General features: G+C 59.8%; 1 protein-coding gene across 1 annotated transcript; it reads left to right on the top strand.

The window, feature by feature from the left end:
• The first annotated feature begins 1,131 nt into the window (after window positions 1-1,131).
• On the top strand, window positions 1,132-2,897 carry LOC120412015 (brain-specific homeobox/POU domain protein 3). Its single transcript, XM_039571753.1, has 2 exons — window positions 1,132-1,325; window positions 1,881-2,897. Exons 1-2 carry the CDS (start codon window positions 1,206-1,208, stop codon window positions 2,784-2,786), a joined length of 1,026 nt encoding a protein of 341 aa, XP_039427687.1. The 5' UTR covers window positions 1,132-1,205; the 3' UTR covers window positions 2,787-2,897.
• The last annotated feature ends 12,144 nt before the right edge of the window (window positions 2,898-15,041 follow it).

Below are 15,041 nucleotides of genomic sequence, written 5' to 3'. Positions count from 1 at the left end.
TTCCCTGTGAGACTCGCTGACCCTGTCTGTCCCAAGACACCTGGCAGGATCCCCAGGAGAGGGGACCCAGAGGATGCTGAAGGGACCAGGAAACAGATCCTCCCCCCGACTCCTGGAACACCTGCACCACGTCCCAAAGCCACTCCTGAGGCTGGACACGGGCTGGACAAGCACACCCTTGAGAAGAAGTTTGCCCTGAGCATAACCAAGGACCCCCCTGCCCTCCATCACCCCCAGGCACTGGGGTTCCTCCTTGTCAGCCCCCCTGCTCTGGGCTGCCAGGGCTGTCACGCTCCTCACGCACCTTTTGGGAGCATCTGGGGGGCTGCAAACCACTCCCCACTCCCCCCCGATCCAGCAGTGCAACCAAACGCCGCTTCGGCGGTGGCAGGAGCTGGCCTTGGTGGCAGGGAGGGAGGGAAGGAGCTGTGGGGAAATTCACACGGACGGGTGAGTGCAGAGGCAGCGGTGGGATGGAGAGGGGAGCATGGAGAGGCTGCACGGGCAGACGTGGAGCCCGCGGGACCCTGCACGGGAGGATTTGGGGAGCGAGCCAGGGAGATTCATTGAAAAAGGGGGAAAAAAAAGTTGGTGAAACTTTTCTTGATTTCGTTGTTTTTATGATTTTTGACCCACGGATCTTCCCTTCAAAGGGAGAAGGGGAACGGCTCCTCTTCAGCCCCGGGTTCGGGGCTGTTCTGCTCCCCAAACCCCCCCGGGGGAAGCAGCCCGGAGCCGCGGGCAGGGGGCGGCCGGGGCTGGACGGGAGGTCGGTGGTGCCCCCCGACCCGACGCGACGAGGGGGGGACAGGGAGAGGGGAACGCCGGGATGGGCAGAGCCGGGGAGGGGCGGAGATGGGGGTTGAGCCCCGGTTTGGGGGGATTCACCGACAGGTGGGAAGCTCTGGTTTTCGGGGGGAGGGTTACAACCGGAGCAGGGGGAGGCGCGATCTGGGGACGGGGTACCACGGGCGGCGGGGGTGTGAGCCCCGGTTTGAGGGGGGCTGAGCTCACTGCCCGGGGGCGGGCGGTGGGAGGGACCTCCGCGGCCCCTCCCGGTGGGCGGGGGGCGGGGGGGCCGGGCTATAATGCCATTGATGCCGGGCGGCGGAGCCAGACAATACCGCGCCCCCGAGCCGGGTGCCCGGAGCGCCCTGCCCTGCCCTGCCCTGCCCTGCCCCGGCCGGCCCCGCTCCGCTCCCACCATGATGTCCATGAACAGCAAGCAGGCGTTCAGCATGCACCCCATCCTGCACGAGCCCAAGTACCCGCACCTGCACACCAGCTCCGAAGCCATCCGCAGAGCCTGCCTGCCCGCCCCCCAGGTAAGCCCCGGCGCGGGCTTCGGGAGCTTCCGTACGCACCAACTTACTCTGGTTTCCCTTTGCCTTTGGGTTTCGTTGGGGTTTGGGGGGTCCGCCCTTCCCTTCCTCCCTCCTCCGGGGCGCCGGGCCCGGCGGGCGGGGAGCTGTCCCCGCGGGGAGGGGTCCGGGGCGGCCGGGGGGCGCGGGGGCCGGTCCCGCTCGGGGAGATTCAGCCGTCCCGCCCCGCTCCGTGCGAGCGCTGGACAGAGCGGGGCTGCGGGACCCCCGACGGCTCCGGCCTCTCCGCCGCTGCCTCTCTTTTGGGGAGGTCGCCCCGGAGGGCAGAGTGGGTGCCCGACTTGGAGGGAGAGCGCTCGGCGTCTGGCACCCCGGTGCTTCTATTCGGGGGGCTCGGGTGGCGCTCGGCTCGCGTTACCTGTCCCCGGCAGTGCCGATGGGGCCGAGCGGGATCTCCGTCACGCTGCTTCCCTTTAATCCTCTCCTGCTCTCTTGGTTTGTTTTCGCTCCCGCTTTTCTCCCCCCACCCCCCCCCCCCCCCCCCGGCCCTCCGTGCAGATCCAGGGGAACATCTTTGCGGGCTTTGACGAGACGCTGCTGCGAGGGGCCGAGGCTCTGGCCGCCGTGGACATCGTGTCGCAGAAAACCCATCCCTTCAAGCCGGACGCCACCTACCACACCATGAGCAGCGTGTCCTGCACTCCTACCTCGTCCTCCGTCCACCTGCACCACCCGTCCGTGCTGACCACGCACCACCCCCACCACCACCACCACCAGCCCTCGCAGGGCCTGGACGGGGAGCTGCTGGACCACCTCAACTCCGCCCTCCCGCTCGGAGGGGTGCCGGGCCCCGACGTGGGCTCCACGCCTTCGCACCCTCACTCCCACATGTCGGCCATCAACCACATGGCCCACCACTCGCAGCCCATGAACATGTCCCACCCCCACGGCCTCGCTTCCCACGCCGTCATCTCCGGCCCCGAGACGGAGACGGACCCGCGGGAGCTCGAGTCCTTCGCCGAGCGCTTCAAGCAGCGGAGGATCAAGCTGGGGGTCACCCAGGCGGACGTGGGCTCCGCGCTGGCCAACCTGAAGATCCCGGGGGTGGGCTGCCTTAGCCAAAGCACCATCTGCAGGTTCGAATCCCTCACCTTGTCCCACAACAACATGGTGGCCCTCAAGCCCATCCTGGAAGCGTGGCTGGAGGAGGCGGAGAGGGCGCAGAGGGAGAAAATGACCAAACCCGAGATCTACACGGGGGGGGACAAGAAGCGCAAGCGCACGTCCATCGCCGCCCCCGAGAAGCGCTCGCTCGAGGCCTATTTCGCTGTCCAGCCCCGGCCCTCCTCCGAGAAAATCGCTGCCATCGCCGAGAAGTTAGACTTGAAGAAGAACGTGGTGCGGGTCTGGTTTTGCAATCAGAGACAGAAGCAGAAAAGGATGAAATTTTCTGCCACCTACTGAAGAAGGGGCTGGGGAGGCAGCGGTGTGGGGGGGGGGGCTGCCCTCCTGACCGCCCCCCCCAGCCCTTCCCAAACAGGGCTTGGGGCTGTCGGCTTTTCTTTTTTTTTTTTGGGTTAAAAAAATTGGAAAAAAACAAACAAAAAAAAGGAAAAAATAAACCTTAAAATAAAGGGAAACGCGCCCAAAGCAAAGTGAACAGTTTGGTGCCTGCTCCTCACCCCTGGGCGAAGTGGCCCCGCTGTTCTGACTGGTACAGACTGCTTTTGTAGATAAAACTGGAGAAAAAAAACCAACAAAAAAAAGGTGGAGAAAAAGGAAAAAGACAAAATGAAAAGGCCAAGGGGGAAGTTTGGGGGTGCCTGGAGTTGGGGCAGCAGCAGCAGCGAGAGCCCGGTGGGTCTCTGTCACAGCCCCTCCCAGCTTGGGGGCCATGGCACCGCTCGCTCCTCTGTGTCCACTCCTCTTCTTTCAAAAAAAAAATCTTAAAAAAAGGAAAAGAAATGAGAAAGGAAACGAGCTGGAAGCCAGCTGTAAACCCGGGGTGCTCCCCGCTGCCAGGGTCCCCGCACACCCACGCACACACACGCACCTGCATGGTTTTGTTCTCTCCCCTGCCCCCCGCAAACCCATCGCGTTTTTGCAGTACCATTTCTGTTTCTACCTCATCGGCTAAATTGAAAAAAAAAAAAAAAATTAAAAGGATAAAAAAAAGGAGAAAAGATTTAAAAAGGGAAAAAAAAAAAAATTGGCCCGTCCCTGGAGTCGCGGTTTGTTCGGGGAAATGGAGATTTATTTTGCGTTGGTTTCACTCAAACCGTTCGATTTCCGTCTGGTTTCACTGTATAAAATCCTGCGCTTCGACAATCACGTCCTTGGGGCTCAGCGGAGCGGCGGGAGCGGCCCGAGGCAGCGGGGACGGAGCCCGGCCCGGCCTCGGGGCGGCTGCCTCTGCGCATAGGGAACTCTGCACTTTCGAAGGCAAGAAAACTCTTATTTTCCCCCCTTTCCTTTGCATATTTAATAGAGAAATTTGCCTCCTTTTCTTTTCTTTTTATTTTTAATTTTTCTTTTTTTGAATTAAAGGAGATTTCGTTCCGCTGTGTGTGTGCTGAATGAAATTTTGGTGTCTGTGTACGCTGCAGCATTTCAAATAAATCATGCACGTTTTACCTCACCCTCCTGCCTCCTGCAGTTACTGCGGCTCCGGGGAGCCCCTGGCCCGGCCAGCCCTTGCCCGGGACTCTCGGGCAATCACGGCGGGGATGGAGGCCGGCTCCGTCCCCCTCCGCGGGGACAGACGGACCCGCCGGGAAGGGCAGCGGCGGGCGGGCAGAGCCGCCCGTGCCCACGCGGGACGGGGCGGGGGTGGCCCGAGGGGACCGGGGGGTCCTGGCTCCCCTCCGGCCCATCGCGGGGGGTTTTTTTGCCTCTTCCCCGCCCGGTGCCGTGCGGAGGTGCGGGGGGATCTCGCCCGCAGCCCGAGGGTCGCTCCCGCGGCCGGGGGTCGGTGGCGGGGCCGGGGAGCGCTCCCGGGAACGGCGGCGGGGCCGCGCTGCGACCCTGACCCCGCAGCCAGCGCTGCCCGGGGGGGGGACACCCCCAGGTGCCCCCTGCCACCCCCCGCCTGCCCGGGCTGCGCCGTCAGCGGCTCCGAAGGGGACATTCCCCCTCTCCCGGCTCCGCGCACCCGCTGCCGACCGCACCGAACCCCCCAAACGCGCTTCGGTCGCTCGGCGGGCGGGACGGGGCGGCGGAACCGGGGCCGTAAAGCCGGGGGGGTCCCCTCTGTCCTGGGGGATCAGAACCTGGGGGTCCGCTCGGTCCCGGGGAGACGCGGAAAAAGGGGATAAAAACAAGCGATTTTTGTTAGTTTTGCTTGTTTGGGGTGGTTTTGTTTTATTTTTGTTTGAGGGTTTTTTGTTTGTTTGGGGTTTTGTTTGTGTTTTTTTTTCGTTGTTGTTTTGTTTTGTCTTATTTTGTTTTATAACTTATTCGGGGGAAAAAAAATAACCAAACTCACGTCGTGGTGTTGAAGCCCGACAGCCGGGTCCCTGCGGCTTTTACCGGGGGAAACCAAAGTAAAACAAGGAAAAATAAAGTAGAATAAAATGAAATAAAAATATAATAATGTGAAAGAAAATACGATAAAGTTAAATAAAATAAAATGAAGTAAACTGAACGAAAATAAACCAAAGAAATGAAGTCAAATAAAATAAAACCAAAACCAAACAAGCAAAAAACCTAAAGCAAACCGAACAAAAAAATCCAAACAAACAAAACCCTAAAGCTCCACAAAGAAACAAGAAAAAAGAAAAAAGAAAAAAAAAGAAAAGAGAAATTAGGGACAATTATGCGGCTCCGGGCCAGCTCGGCGGTGACCGGCAGAGCCCAGCCTGCCCTGCCCGCACCTTGGGACCCCCCACCCCCTCCGCACCCCGTCCCGCACCTCTCCCTTTATTCCCGGGCGCTTCCCAAACCCCATCCCTTTGTTCTTGCGCTCCGTCCCTGTTTTCTCCACGCATTTTCATAAATAGACCTTGGCCGAGCGCTGCCGATGAAACTTTAATGAGGCGGGATGCTGAGTGCTGCCCGGGGGGGCCCCGGACCGGCTCCGCGCAGCATTAGCGGGGCCCGGCCCCCCCTTTCCGCGGCTCCCCCTCGCAGCCGGAGCCGCTCCCGGCGGCTCCCCCGCCCCGGGGCCCCCGCGCCCCTCCCCGGCCCGTGCCCGGTGCCGGGGCCGGTGCCGCGGTGCCCCCGCTCCGCCAAGTTCACGGGCGATGCAATATTTATCAGGCGCGCTCATAAAACGCCGGGTGGGTATTTCCCAGGCACAAACGCAAAGCGCTGCGCTGGGGAGCCGGAGCGGGGCCGCCCGGGGACTCCCCGGCCCCCGCGGCCGCCAGGTAAGGGGGGATCCGAGCGAAGGATGGGGCAGCTCCGCGCGAGGAGCAGCGGGGCTGGGCCGGGAGGGGCGGGCGGAGAGACTCCGGGAGCCGTGATGAGGCCTGGAGAACTCATCACAGCCGGGGCGCTGGGCAGGAGCCGGCCCGGGCACTGATCCTGCTGCTGCTGCTGCGGTCCCTGCTCCTGTTTCTGCTCCTCCTCCTTTTCTTGCTCCTGCTGTTACTCCGACTCCTTTCTGCTCCTACTCCTGCTCCAGCTCCTACTCCTGTTTCTGCTCCTGTTCCCACCTTGCTTCCTGCTCCTCCTCTTTCTCCTGCTCCTATTCCTGCCCTTGCTCCTGCTCCTGCTTCTGCTCCTGCTCTTCCTGCTCTTCCTGCTCCTGCTCCAGCAGTTCCCACTATGCCCAGGCCAGCGCGAGCCTCCAGGATCCTCAGGGAAAAGCCTGGAAGGAGGTGGAGAAGGGCCCCTTGTGCTTCCCCCGCCCCCTGCTCCCGAACAGCCACTCCTGGTCCACAACAGGTCAGGGAGAAGCTGCTGCTCCTTCCTGGTGCAGCTCTGGCAGCCAGGACAGACTGGGAGCAGGTCCCAGCCATGGTCTGGTGTCTCAGGTTCTGTGTCCAGCTCCTCTTCTGAGGGTCTCCTCCTGTACCAGGACCCTGGCTGGGTACCCAAAAAGATCCAAATCCCTCCAAATCCAGGCTCTCTGCAGAGCACCTGGCACAGGGTGAGGTGGGAAAAGGCCAGGGTGAGGAGAGCAGGTGAGGGAAGGAAAACAGACAGACACAGGAGTGTCACGGGCCCTCCCTGCTCCTGGGGCACAAAGGACACCACTGAGGCTGACACTGCACCCAAAACAGCATTAAAGGAAGGGAATATTGACAGGAACGGACTCTCCACTCTCACCCTGGGTTTTCATCCGAGCTTTGATGTATGAGCAAGTTTGGAGGTTTTTCAGCTCTTGCTCTGGCAGCAGTTCCACCTTTACAGGCGCCTGATAATCCAGCCTGGCCCAGAGCTCCTTCAGGAGGAGCTCAGCTTCAGCCACCTTTGAGGACCTGATTCCTCATCTACCTCCAGGCTGGGGGGATTGAGGGCATGGTCTTATCCCTTCCCCAGGGCCCCGGGCGGGAGATGGGGCACCCTGACAACTCAAAACATCAACACCAGCCATTCACCAGGGACTGGATGGAGATGCTTTGGGGGCTGTCAGAGCAGGGATGCACGGATGAGAGGAGAGCTCTGGGCTCTGGTCACTGGAGAGGGACCAAGGGGCCTCTGCTGCGGTTCAGCTCTGATATCGACCTCTGATATCAGCCCTCGACTCAGGACTTGGAGGCACCTTCATCACCTTAGAGCCTGTAACGGTGCTGAAGGACCAGCTCGGGTGGAGACACCAGTAAACGGGGGTGTGGCAGCTGAATCCCACCCCTGGTGCTGCAAAGGCTTCCTGAGGAAAGCTTCCCACCAGTTCTGGGCTGCTGGAGCTGGCAGACACCAGCTCCTGGAGCTCTCCCCAGCCGCTGGTGCTGCAGCCAGCATCTCTCTTGCAATCCAGCCCTTCCTCCAAGTTTCCCTCCATGTCAAGCTCTTTTGTGTTACTTCCTCTTGCTGTAGAAGCCAAGACCCGCCCCCAGAATTTGGGCACCTAAGCCCCTTGTGCTCGGATGTGACAGAGGCGTGATCCAGGCCAGTGTGGCCGTGCCACCACCACCAACGTGTGCAGGGATGCATTTAAAGAGCTCCATCCATGCCCTGCTGAGCTGAATCTGGTGACTGCAGGCAAGTGCAGATGTGTTTGAAGGAATCGCCGGAGAAGCCCTGCCCCTCTTTTACCTTTTAGGATAATTCAGGATGGTGCATTCTTTAGGCTGTGGAGCTGCTCCAGATCCCTTCACCCCGCTTTGTTTCACAGGCACAGGGCCCATCTGTGCTTCCCGAGCAGCAGGGTGACAGCAAACAGTGCCACCTCAGCCCCCGTATCCCGCTAAATCCCACGCCCAAGGGACTGATTTCTCCACTGGGAAACAAGGGCAGGAATATCCAGCCTGTGTGGGGACCATCAGTGGGTCCCATCTGTCCATCCATGGAGCTCAGAGCCCTCACAGAGAGCTTTCAAAGATGTGGGGAATCCGCTCCACCAGCAGCAATCCCAGTGACAGCAACGGCGCTGCCAGAGGGACCCAGGCTGAGGGGAGGGATACCCGGACCCCCTGCTCAGATATTGCTAGCACATCCCACCTCTGGGTCAGGAGCAGAGCAAACGCTCCGTGTTCTTTAAAGGATCCCTCCTTTGAAAGCTGGGCAGGTCCAGGGTGCGCCCACTCCAGACTTTCTTCTATTATTCCATGTGTTTCAGTGCAGGGCAGAGCAGATGTATTTTTAAAGATGCTCGGGGTAGGCTCTGTTCCACTGCAGGGAAAAAAGGAGTGAGGCCTTAATTAGAGGCTCCCTCGGCACCTGAGCAGCGGGGAGGACAGCCAGGGTGAGGGGAGCTCAGGGAAAAGGCTTGGGAAGGAGTTTGGGAAATGGAGCAGGGCATTCCATGGGGCAAACCTGGCAGCTGGCTGCATGGTAGGACAAGAGGAAATGGCCTCAAGGGAGGTTTGGGCGAGATATTGGGAAAATTCCTTCATGGAAAGGGTGGTCCAGCCCTGGCACAGCTGCCCAGGGCAGTGGTGGAGATGCCATCCCCGGGGGGATTTCAAATCCGTATGGACGTGGCACGTGGGGACACGGGTCAGTGGTGGCCTTGGCAGTGCTGAGGGAACAGCCAAACCATTCTGGGATTCTTTGATGCTCGGGAAAAGGAGCAGGAATTATCCCCTTCTCCAAGGGATCGGTCGCCCTTCACCAGGACCAAGCCCCGGGTCAGGGGCAGCTGCCTGTGGTAGGAGCGGCTTTAACCCTTGGCTGAGCAAAACCAGAGCTCCCTGCTCACCCCACTTCAGCAAGGAATGAGAGATCCTAACAAATTTACTAATTTGTGGGTTTTAAAAATCTCTTCCCTTTCGTTTTTGTTTGTTTGTTTGTTGGGGGTTGTTTATTTGTTTGTTTTTTATTTGGTTTGTTTCCATCTGTATTAAAGAAATACTTCCAGAAATTTAATCTTGTGCTTTTCCCGAGGTCTTTATCTCCCCATCCTTCACCTACAGGAACAGCCTCCTGCCCCCATCAGCCCTCCCAGAGCCCTGCAGGAACAGCCCCATGTTTTTAGCCAGAAACCCCAAGGAAGTGCTGTAGGATTTGCCTTCAGATCTTTGGGGAATTCGAGAGTAGGGAAGCTCACAGGCAATTCCAGGAGCTTTGGGATCCTGGAGATGGAGAGATCAGAGGTAAAATCTACATTTCATCTGCAGTACCTCACCAGCACCTCCAGCAGCTGTAGGAGAATCGGAGATCTCTGAGCGATGTGGAAGTGTCAGCTGAGGACCGTGTTTTATTTACGGCAGGCATGGAAGGGTTTGGGTTTACACAAGGAAAAATCCGTGTGTTTGTATAAAATCCTGCTCCACCACTCTGCGACTTCCCAGCTGCTGCCTGGAGGTCCCAGCGAGCTGTTCCAGGGGTGTTCCAGGGAAACAGCCCCGAGCTCAGGGAACACTGCCTCATCCCTCTCCAGCTCCTGGAAGCACTTCCAGCCTCGCTGCTGGATAAATCGTGGAGCAGGGCCACGTTTGTCTCTTCTACAAACCAGAGGAAATACCTGCTGGCCTTGAAACAGGACGGGGGAGTATTCACCACATGGGGATCTGGGATCTGTCCGGCCTTTGAACAAATTCCCAACTCCGACACGAACGTTCAGGGCAGAATTTTCCCCTTGTTTACCAATATCTGCAGCATGTCCAAGGGGATCAGCATTCCAGATCCTCAGATTAGGAAGGGCAAACTCATCGTGTCCATTTTAGCCACTGAAACGAAAGCAGGGCTGGCTCAGGGTGCCACTGGTGGCAGTGGGGGTTCAGGGCGGGGATGCTGCGTTCATGGCATCACCCAAATCAGTCAATATTATTCGGGGGGCCCCTTCCCTCACCCCGAGTCGCACCAGGAGTGAGTCTGTTCCCTCTCCTACCTTCCCCCTTCACCTTCTCCCTCCAGCCCCTCCACCATCTCTCCTGCTCTTCCCTCCTCCCTCCTTCCCAGGCAGGTCTGTCTGTCTGTCTGTGCAGTCTGTCCGCACCCTGTGCATCTGCTCCCACCCAGCTGCTCAAGGACCCTCTCACAACTGGTCCAGCCCAGCTCCTCCAGCGCCGGGGCTCTCCACCAGCCCATCCCATGGGAAGCGGTGGCTGCTTTTGTTCTCCCCTCTCTCCCGGCCTCCCTGGCACCGGGCACTGTCTCGCGTGGGGATTCCCTCCTGCTGGAAGGACCATTCGCTCCTCCAGAGGGACCCTGCCGGCAGAGCTGCTCCCGAGGGAGCGGGTGCTGGATGTGGCCGGGCCCCGCTCTGGCAGGGCCGAACCGGGACCGAGCCGCGGCGGAGCGGCACCGAGGGAGCGCCAGGCTCCAGCCTCTCCCCGCGGAGCCCGCGCTGCCCGCAGGGAGCCGGAGGAGCGCAGCCTCCCGCACACGGGCTAATGGCTCCTGATGGCTCCTGATGGCTCCTGATGGCTCTTCCCGGAGCTGCTCCGATTGCCTCGCCCGGCTCTCTCCTGCTGCAGTTCCCCAGCTCTCTCCTCAGCCCACGGAGCGCTGACTTCCTCCGGCTCCTCGCATGGATTTTTTCCCACCCCGGCTGTGCTCTTTAGCTCAGATCTAAGCGAGCTTTCCGAGCGCGCTGCCTGGATGTCTTTATTAAAACACACAGTTTAGGGAGGGGGCTGAGGGAGAGGGGGGTGGCTCAGCCCTGGATTCAGGCTGCAGCCAAAACCATGGGAATCTTCTGCTCCACAACTGTTCCCAGCCGCCGACAGCTGCGCAGTGCAGCCAGCAGGACACGGGGTCACCCCCCTGGCCATGACTAATTCATCGCGGAGGGCAGGCCCTCTGCTCGTTCCCCTGGGGCCGGGTCTCCTCGGGTGTGAGGGCAGGTGGGCAGACAGGGACATGTCCCCGAGGGCCGCGGGCCAGCCGGGGGAAGGGGCTGGTGGCCAGGCTGGTGGCCGGGCTGGTGGCCAGGCTGGTGGCCAGGCTGGTGGCCAGGCTGTGCTGCGATTCCCTGCGGCTCCTGGAGCAGCCCAGCTCTGTGTGAGGGATGCAGAGCCGTCGGGCCGCTCGCGAGAGAGGCTCCTGAGGAGGAGCTTTCCCTCGGGAAACTTGGAGCCCTGGGTCAGATTTTGTTCTCGGATACCCGGAGGCTGAGAACATCACTGCAGGCAGGACTGGCACTGCCGGAATCGCAGCCTCTGGGACTGCCAGTCCCCGGGAGCAGCGAGCGAGCAGGATCCCAAAATCTGGCAGGGACCTCCAGCCTCGCCTTCCAGCACAAGCTGCCGGGAGCTGTCAGCGACTGCAGTGCTGAGGAAAGCAGCTTTTCCTTCCACCAGGAGCCGTTTTCCCATCACAACAACCCCACCGACGACCTGGAGGCCTCAGACACAACTCCGAACTTCTCGTGGTGTGCCAACCCCGGCCAAAGCTTCCTGACCTCCTGGCACCCCGAGTCCGCCCCGCAGCCGGGTGCAGCCATCCTGCTTTCCCGGCTCCGTGTCTGCAGGAGCACGGAAGAGCAGCTGCCTGCCCTGCCCAGCGGCAGCTGCACCAAGCCCTGCTCTTGCCGGGGAAGTGCTGATTTCTGCCGTGCTGGCTGCGCATCCCCCTGTGAGCCACTGGCTGCTGGAAGGCCCTGCCTGAGCCAGCCACATGCTTCATGATGTCAATCGCAGTTCAGAGTTAATTATTCATGAGAAAACTTCATAATGTGCTGTTAAGTGGGCTGCAGGATATTTTGGTTAAATTAAGGGAACCTGAAAGCTCCCTCTGTAGGGTGTTGCTCCTCGGGCCTCGCTGAGAGCAAAGGTTCAATTAGAGCTCAGGCGCTGTGGCCTCTGCCGTGGCCTCTGCCATCGCCTCCGATTACTGGAGCCACGGGAGTGTGGAGATCAATCCAACGCCCCAGCTTCGTGTTTCCAACAGGAAAATTCCAAGTGAAGCGTTTCCCAAGAAGACTTGGGCTGGTGGAAGGTGTCCCTGCCCGTGGCAGGGGGGTGGAACCAGATGAGCTTTGAGTTCCCTCCTGACCCAAAGCCGTCCGTGACTCTGTGACTTCAGAGCGGGTTCTGCAGAGTCCCCCTGAGCCTGCAGAGAGCTGGCACGAGCTGTGCAGACCATGGAGCCACAGGAGCATTCAGGTGGGACTCATCTGTTAACAGGCCAGTTCACTCCCAGACTTGTCTCTTCCTCATTCATGGAATCATCTGGGTTGGAAAAGACCTTTAGGATCATCAAATCCAACCCAGCTCCAAAGAAACCTCTTTCATCGGGTCACCCTCACTCCCTCAAATGTTTCATGCCTTGGAGCCTCTCCAGCCTAGGGGGAAGGAGTGGAGGGGCAGCTCCCACATCTGTCCTCCCTTGGTGCTGGGGCTGGGACGTTCCTCAGGTGTCCTGCTGGCCGAGGTCTGCAATCTCAGAGCACTTGGGCTCCTCTCTTGTTGTTCGGAAGGACCGGATCTGGTTGGTGAAGCAGAACCACCCCCTCCTGCACAGCTTTTCCTGGGATGGCTGCAGGGATCTCGGGATGCCCTGGATTCTTTTTGAAGCCTCGTTAGAGGAGCCGACTGGCAGAGCTCTGACAGGTTCTGAAGCCTTTCCCGAGCATCCCCCTTGGCCACGCTGCCTCTTCCCCTTCTCCCACCGTTTATTACTAATGGATCATGTTGCCTTGGCTCTCTGTGCTGCTCATGAACGAGGGAACATCTCCCTCCCCTGCCTGCTGGATCAATGGCCTTCCAGACCGACTTTCCCTCCTACATGTTTTGCCAGCCTTGCTGTTTCCCTGCCCCTTCTGCTGCCAGGAGAACCTCGACCAGGATAAGTTTGGGTCTCCACAATGAGATGAGGTGACCCCTGTGCAGGTGGGAACACCTGCAGGAGACTCAGGGCATGGACTGGGAGGTGGGATGGACTTGTCCATGGATTGGGTGTCCCCGTCCCACAGTTGTGCCCCCATGCCCACCTTCCCCCCTGTGCCCTTTGTTACTGGCACAAGTGTCTGACACAGCTGAGCACTCAACTGCCTGAGCACCAAAGTTTCTGGGAATAACAAGCCCTGGAAGCATGGCCAGGGTCATCCCAGTGGTGAGACCTCAGGCTTTAAACAGACAGAGGGTATGTACAAGGAAGAATCGGATTTGGGATTAGACACACAGAAAAAATCCTTCCAGGTGTGAGGCCCTGGCACAGGGTGCCCAGAGCAGCTGGGGCTGCCCCTGGATCCCTGGCAGTGTCCAAGGCCAGGCTGGATGGGGCTGGGAGCAGCCTGGGACAGTGGGAGGTGTCCCCTAGCTCTAGCTGGAATTAGCTGGGCTTTAAGGTCTCTTCCACCCCAAACCATTCTGGGATTTTATGGAAGGAGAGGGGGTGATGCCGTGATACCGCCCTGGGACAGTGCCAGGGGCTGTGACAGGGAGAGAGGGGAAGTCACCCTGGAAGGGGCACTGGTGGAAAGGAAGCCTCTGGGCTCTGTCACACCCAGGGGCTGGGCACAGGCCACGGTGTGTCCCACTCGTTCTGCTGGATGAGCTGGAGCCAGGCAGCCACGCGGACACTGGGTCACCAGCAGAGAGGATCCCACAGCAGCCTGCCCCTGGGCATCTTCCCAAAGGTGTGTGTGTGTGGAGGGGAGGGAACCTGGGCTGACCAGGAGCCACGTCCTGCTCCTCCAGGTAAAACCAGCGAGCACCTGGAAAGGGAGCCCGGACACGGAGCACGAGGATGCGCTCAGAGCAGGAGGGAGCCGTGCAGGAGTGACTGGGCACTTGGCAGGGAATGAAATGCAGTTTGCAGGGAATGAAACGCAGCTCGCCTCCACGCCAAGCCTTGATGGCTTCATTCTGCTTCCTCAGGCTCTCAGCTCCTGCAGCCTGGAGCCAGCTCCTCGCAGGGCTGGGAGGGAGGGCTGGAGGCAGGGCAGGAGGAGGCCTCCTGAGAGCCTCTCCAAATCTTTAACTCGGTGAAAGCTCTGCCCTTCAGAGGTCTCAGTCCTGCTGTGGGGTATCCTGGCGATGGATGTCACCTGCCCTTGGTGCCCCAGCCCTGCTGCACGGTCACAGCACGGCCTCCCCAATAAATTTTCATGGAAATAAGAAAGCATCCAGCAATAGACCTTCTGCCTTCACGGCTCTCTTTGCTAAAATCCTCATTAGGTGGCAAAGAATCCTAGAATCTGGAAGACCCTGGGTTGGAAGGGACCCCAAGGACCATCCCGTCCAACCCCTGGCCCTGCCCAGACGCCACAACAATGCCACCCTGGGCATCCCTGGCAGAGCTCCTGGAGCTCTGGCAGCCTCAGGGCCGTGCCCATTCTCTGGGGAGCCTGGGCAGTGCCCAGCACCCTCTGGGGAAGAACCTTTCCTGATATCCAACCTAACCCTGCCCTGGCCCAGCTCCAGCCATTCCCTGGGGCCTGTCCCTGCTCACAGGGAGAAAAGAGCAGCAGTTTTTCCCTGATGGCCATAATTCATCCCGTGAATGAAGGGAGATCTTCAGGACTGTGATGCCAGGGGAAGGGAGCTGGGATGGGGAATGCTGGGAATCAGAGCTGCTGGGTTTATTTGCTGTCCCATATCAGGGCATTTGCTGGTCCCAGGCAGTCTGGGGCTGAAAGCACCTCCTGAAATCACCCTGCTCTTCCAGGGTCGTGGAGGCTGTCCCGGGGGTGGCTGTGAATGAGCTCTGGTGAATGAGCTCTGTCCCCTCCCTTTATGGCAGGATGCTCCTGGTCTAGAATCTGAAGCCCCGGTTTACCCCTCTGAATGATGAACCTAAAAAAATACAGATAACTGGGGAAGGCAAGGCCAAAAGCATCCTCAGCCCACAGCAAATGAGGGCTCCTGTCTTCCCCCTTGCCTGGAAGAGAGGGAGGACCTGGCCATGTCCCCAGCTCCGCTTCCATGGAGGAATCTCATCCTCACCCCGCCTCGGTGCAGGAGGATCCAGTCCTGGCAATATTTGGGCAGCTCCAAGGACAGCACAGCCCTGCCCAGCACCTTCTCCTCTTACCACATCCAGCTCCACACCTCTCCTGGCTCTCTCCTGCGAGGATTTGGCCCTCTGGAAGAGGAGCTTGGATCACGGGCAGAGACAGAGCAGAAACTGCCCCATTTTGGGTTTGGTTGAGAGCAGCAAATTGCAGCTGCTCCAGCACAGCCCCTGACCAGTTCCTACCCCAGCCATGGAAGGGATCCCATTCCC

This window comes from Corvus cornix, chromosome 4A (genome assembly GCF_000738735.6).
Source record: "Corvus cornix cornix isolate S_Up_H32 chromosome 4A, ASM73873v5, whole genome shotgun sequence".
NCBI lineage: Eukaryota > Metazoa > Chordata > Aves > Passeriformes > Corvidae > Corvus > Corvus cornix.
Note: the sequence above shows the minus strand (reverse complement) of the source record. Positions and strands in the feature narration are given on the sequence as shown.

Excerpts from the sequence above, each read along its gene's own strand:
- LOC120412015 (XM_039571753.1), top strand. The coding sequence starts at position 1,206 with ATGATGTCCATGAACAGCAAGCAGGCGTTCAGCATGCACCCCATCCTG. Across the intron at positions 1,326-1,880 it reads CCTGCCTGCCCGCCCCCCAG|ATCCAGGGGAACATCTTTGC; the intron begins GTAAGCCCCGGC and ends CCCTCCGTGCAG.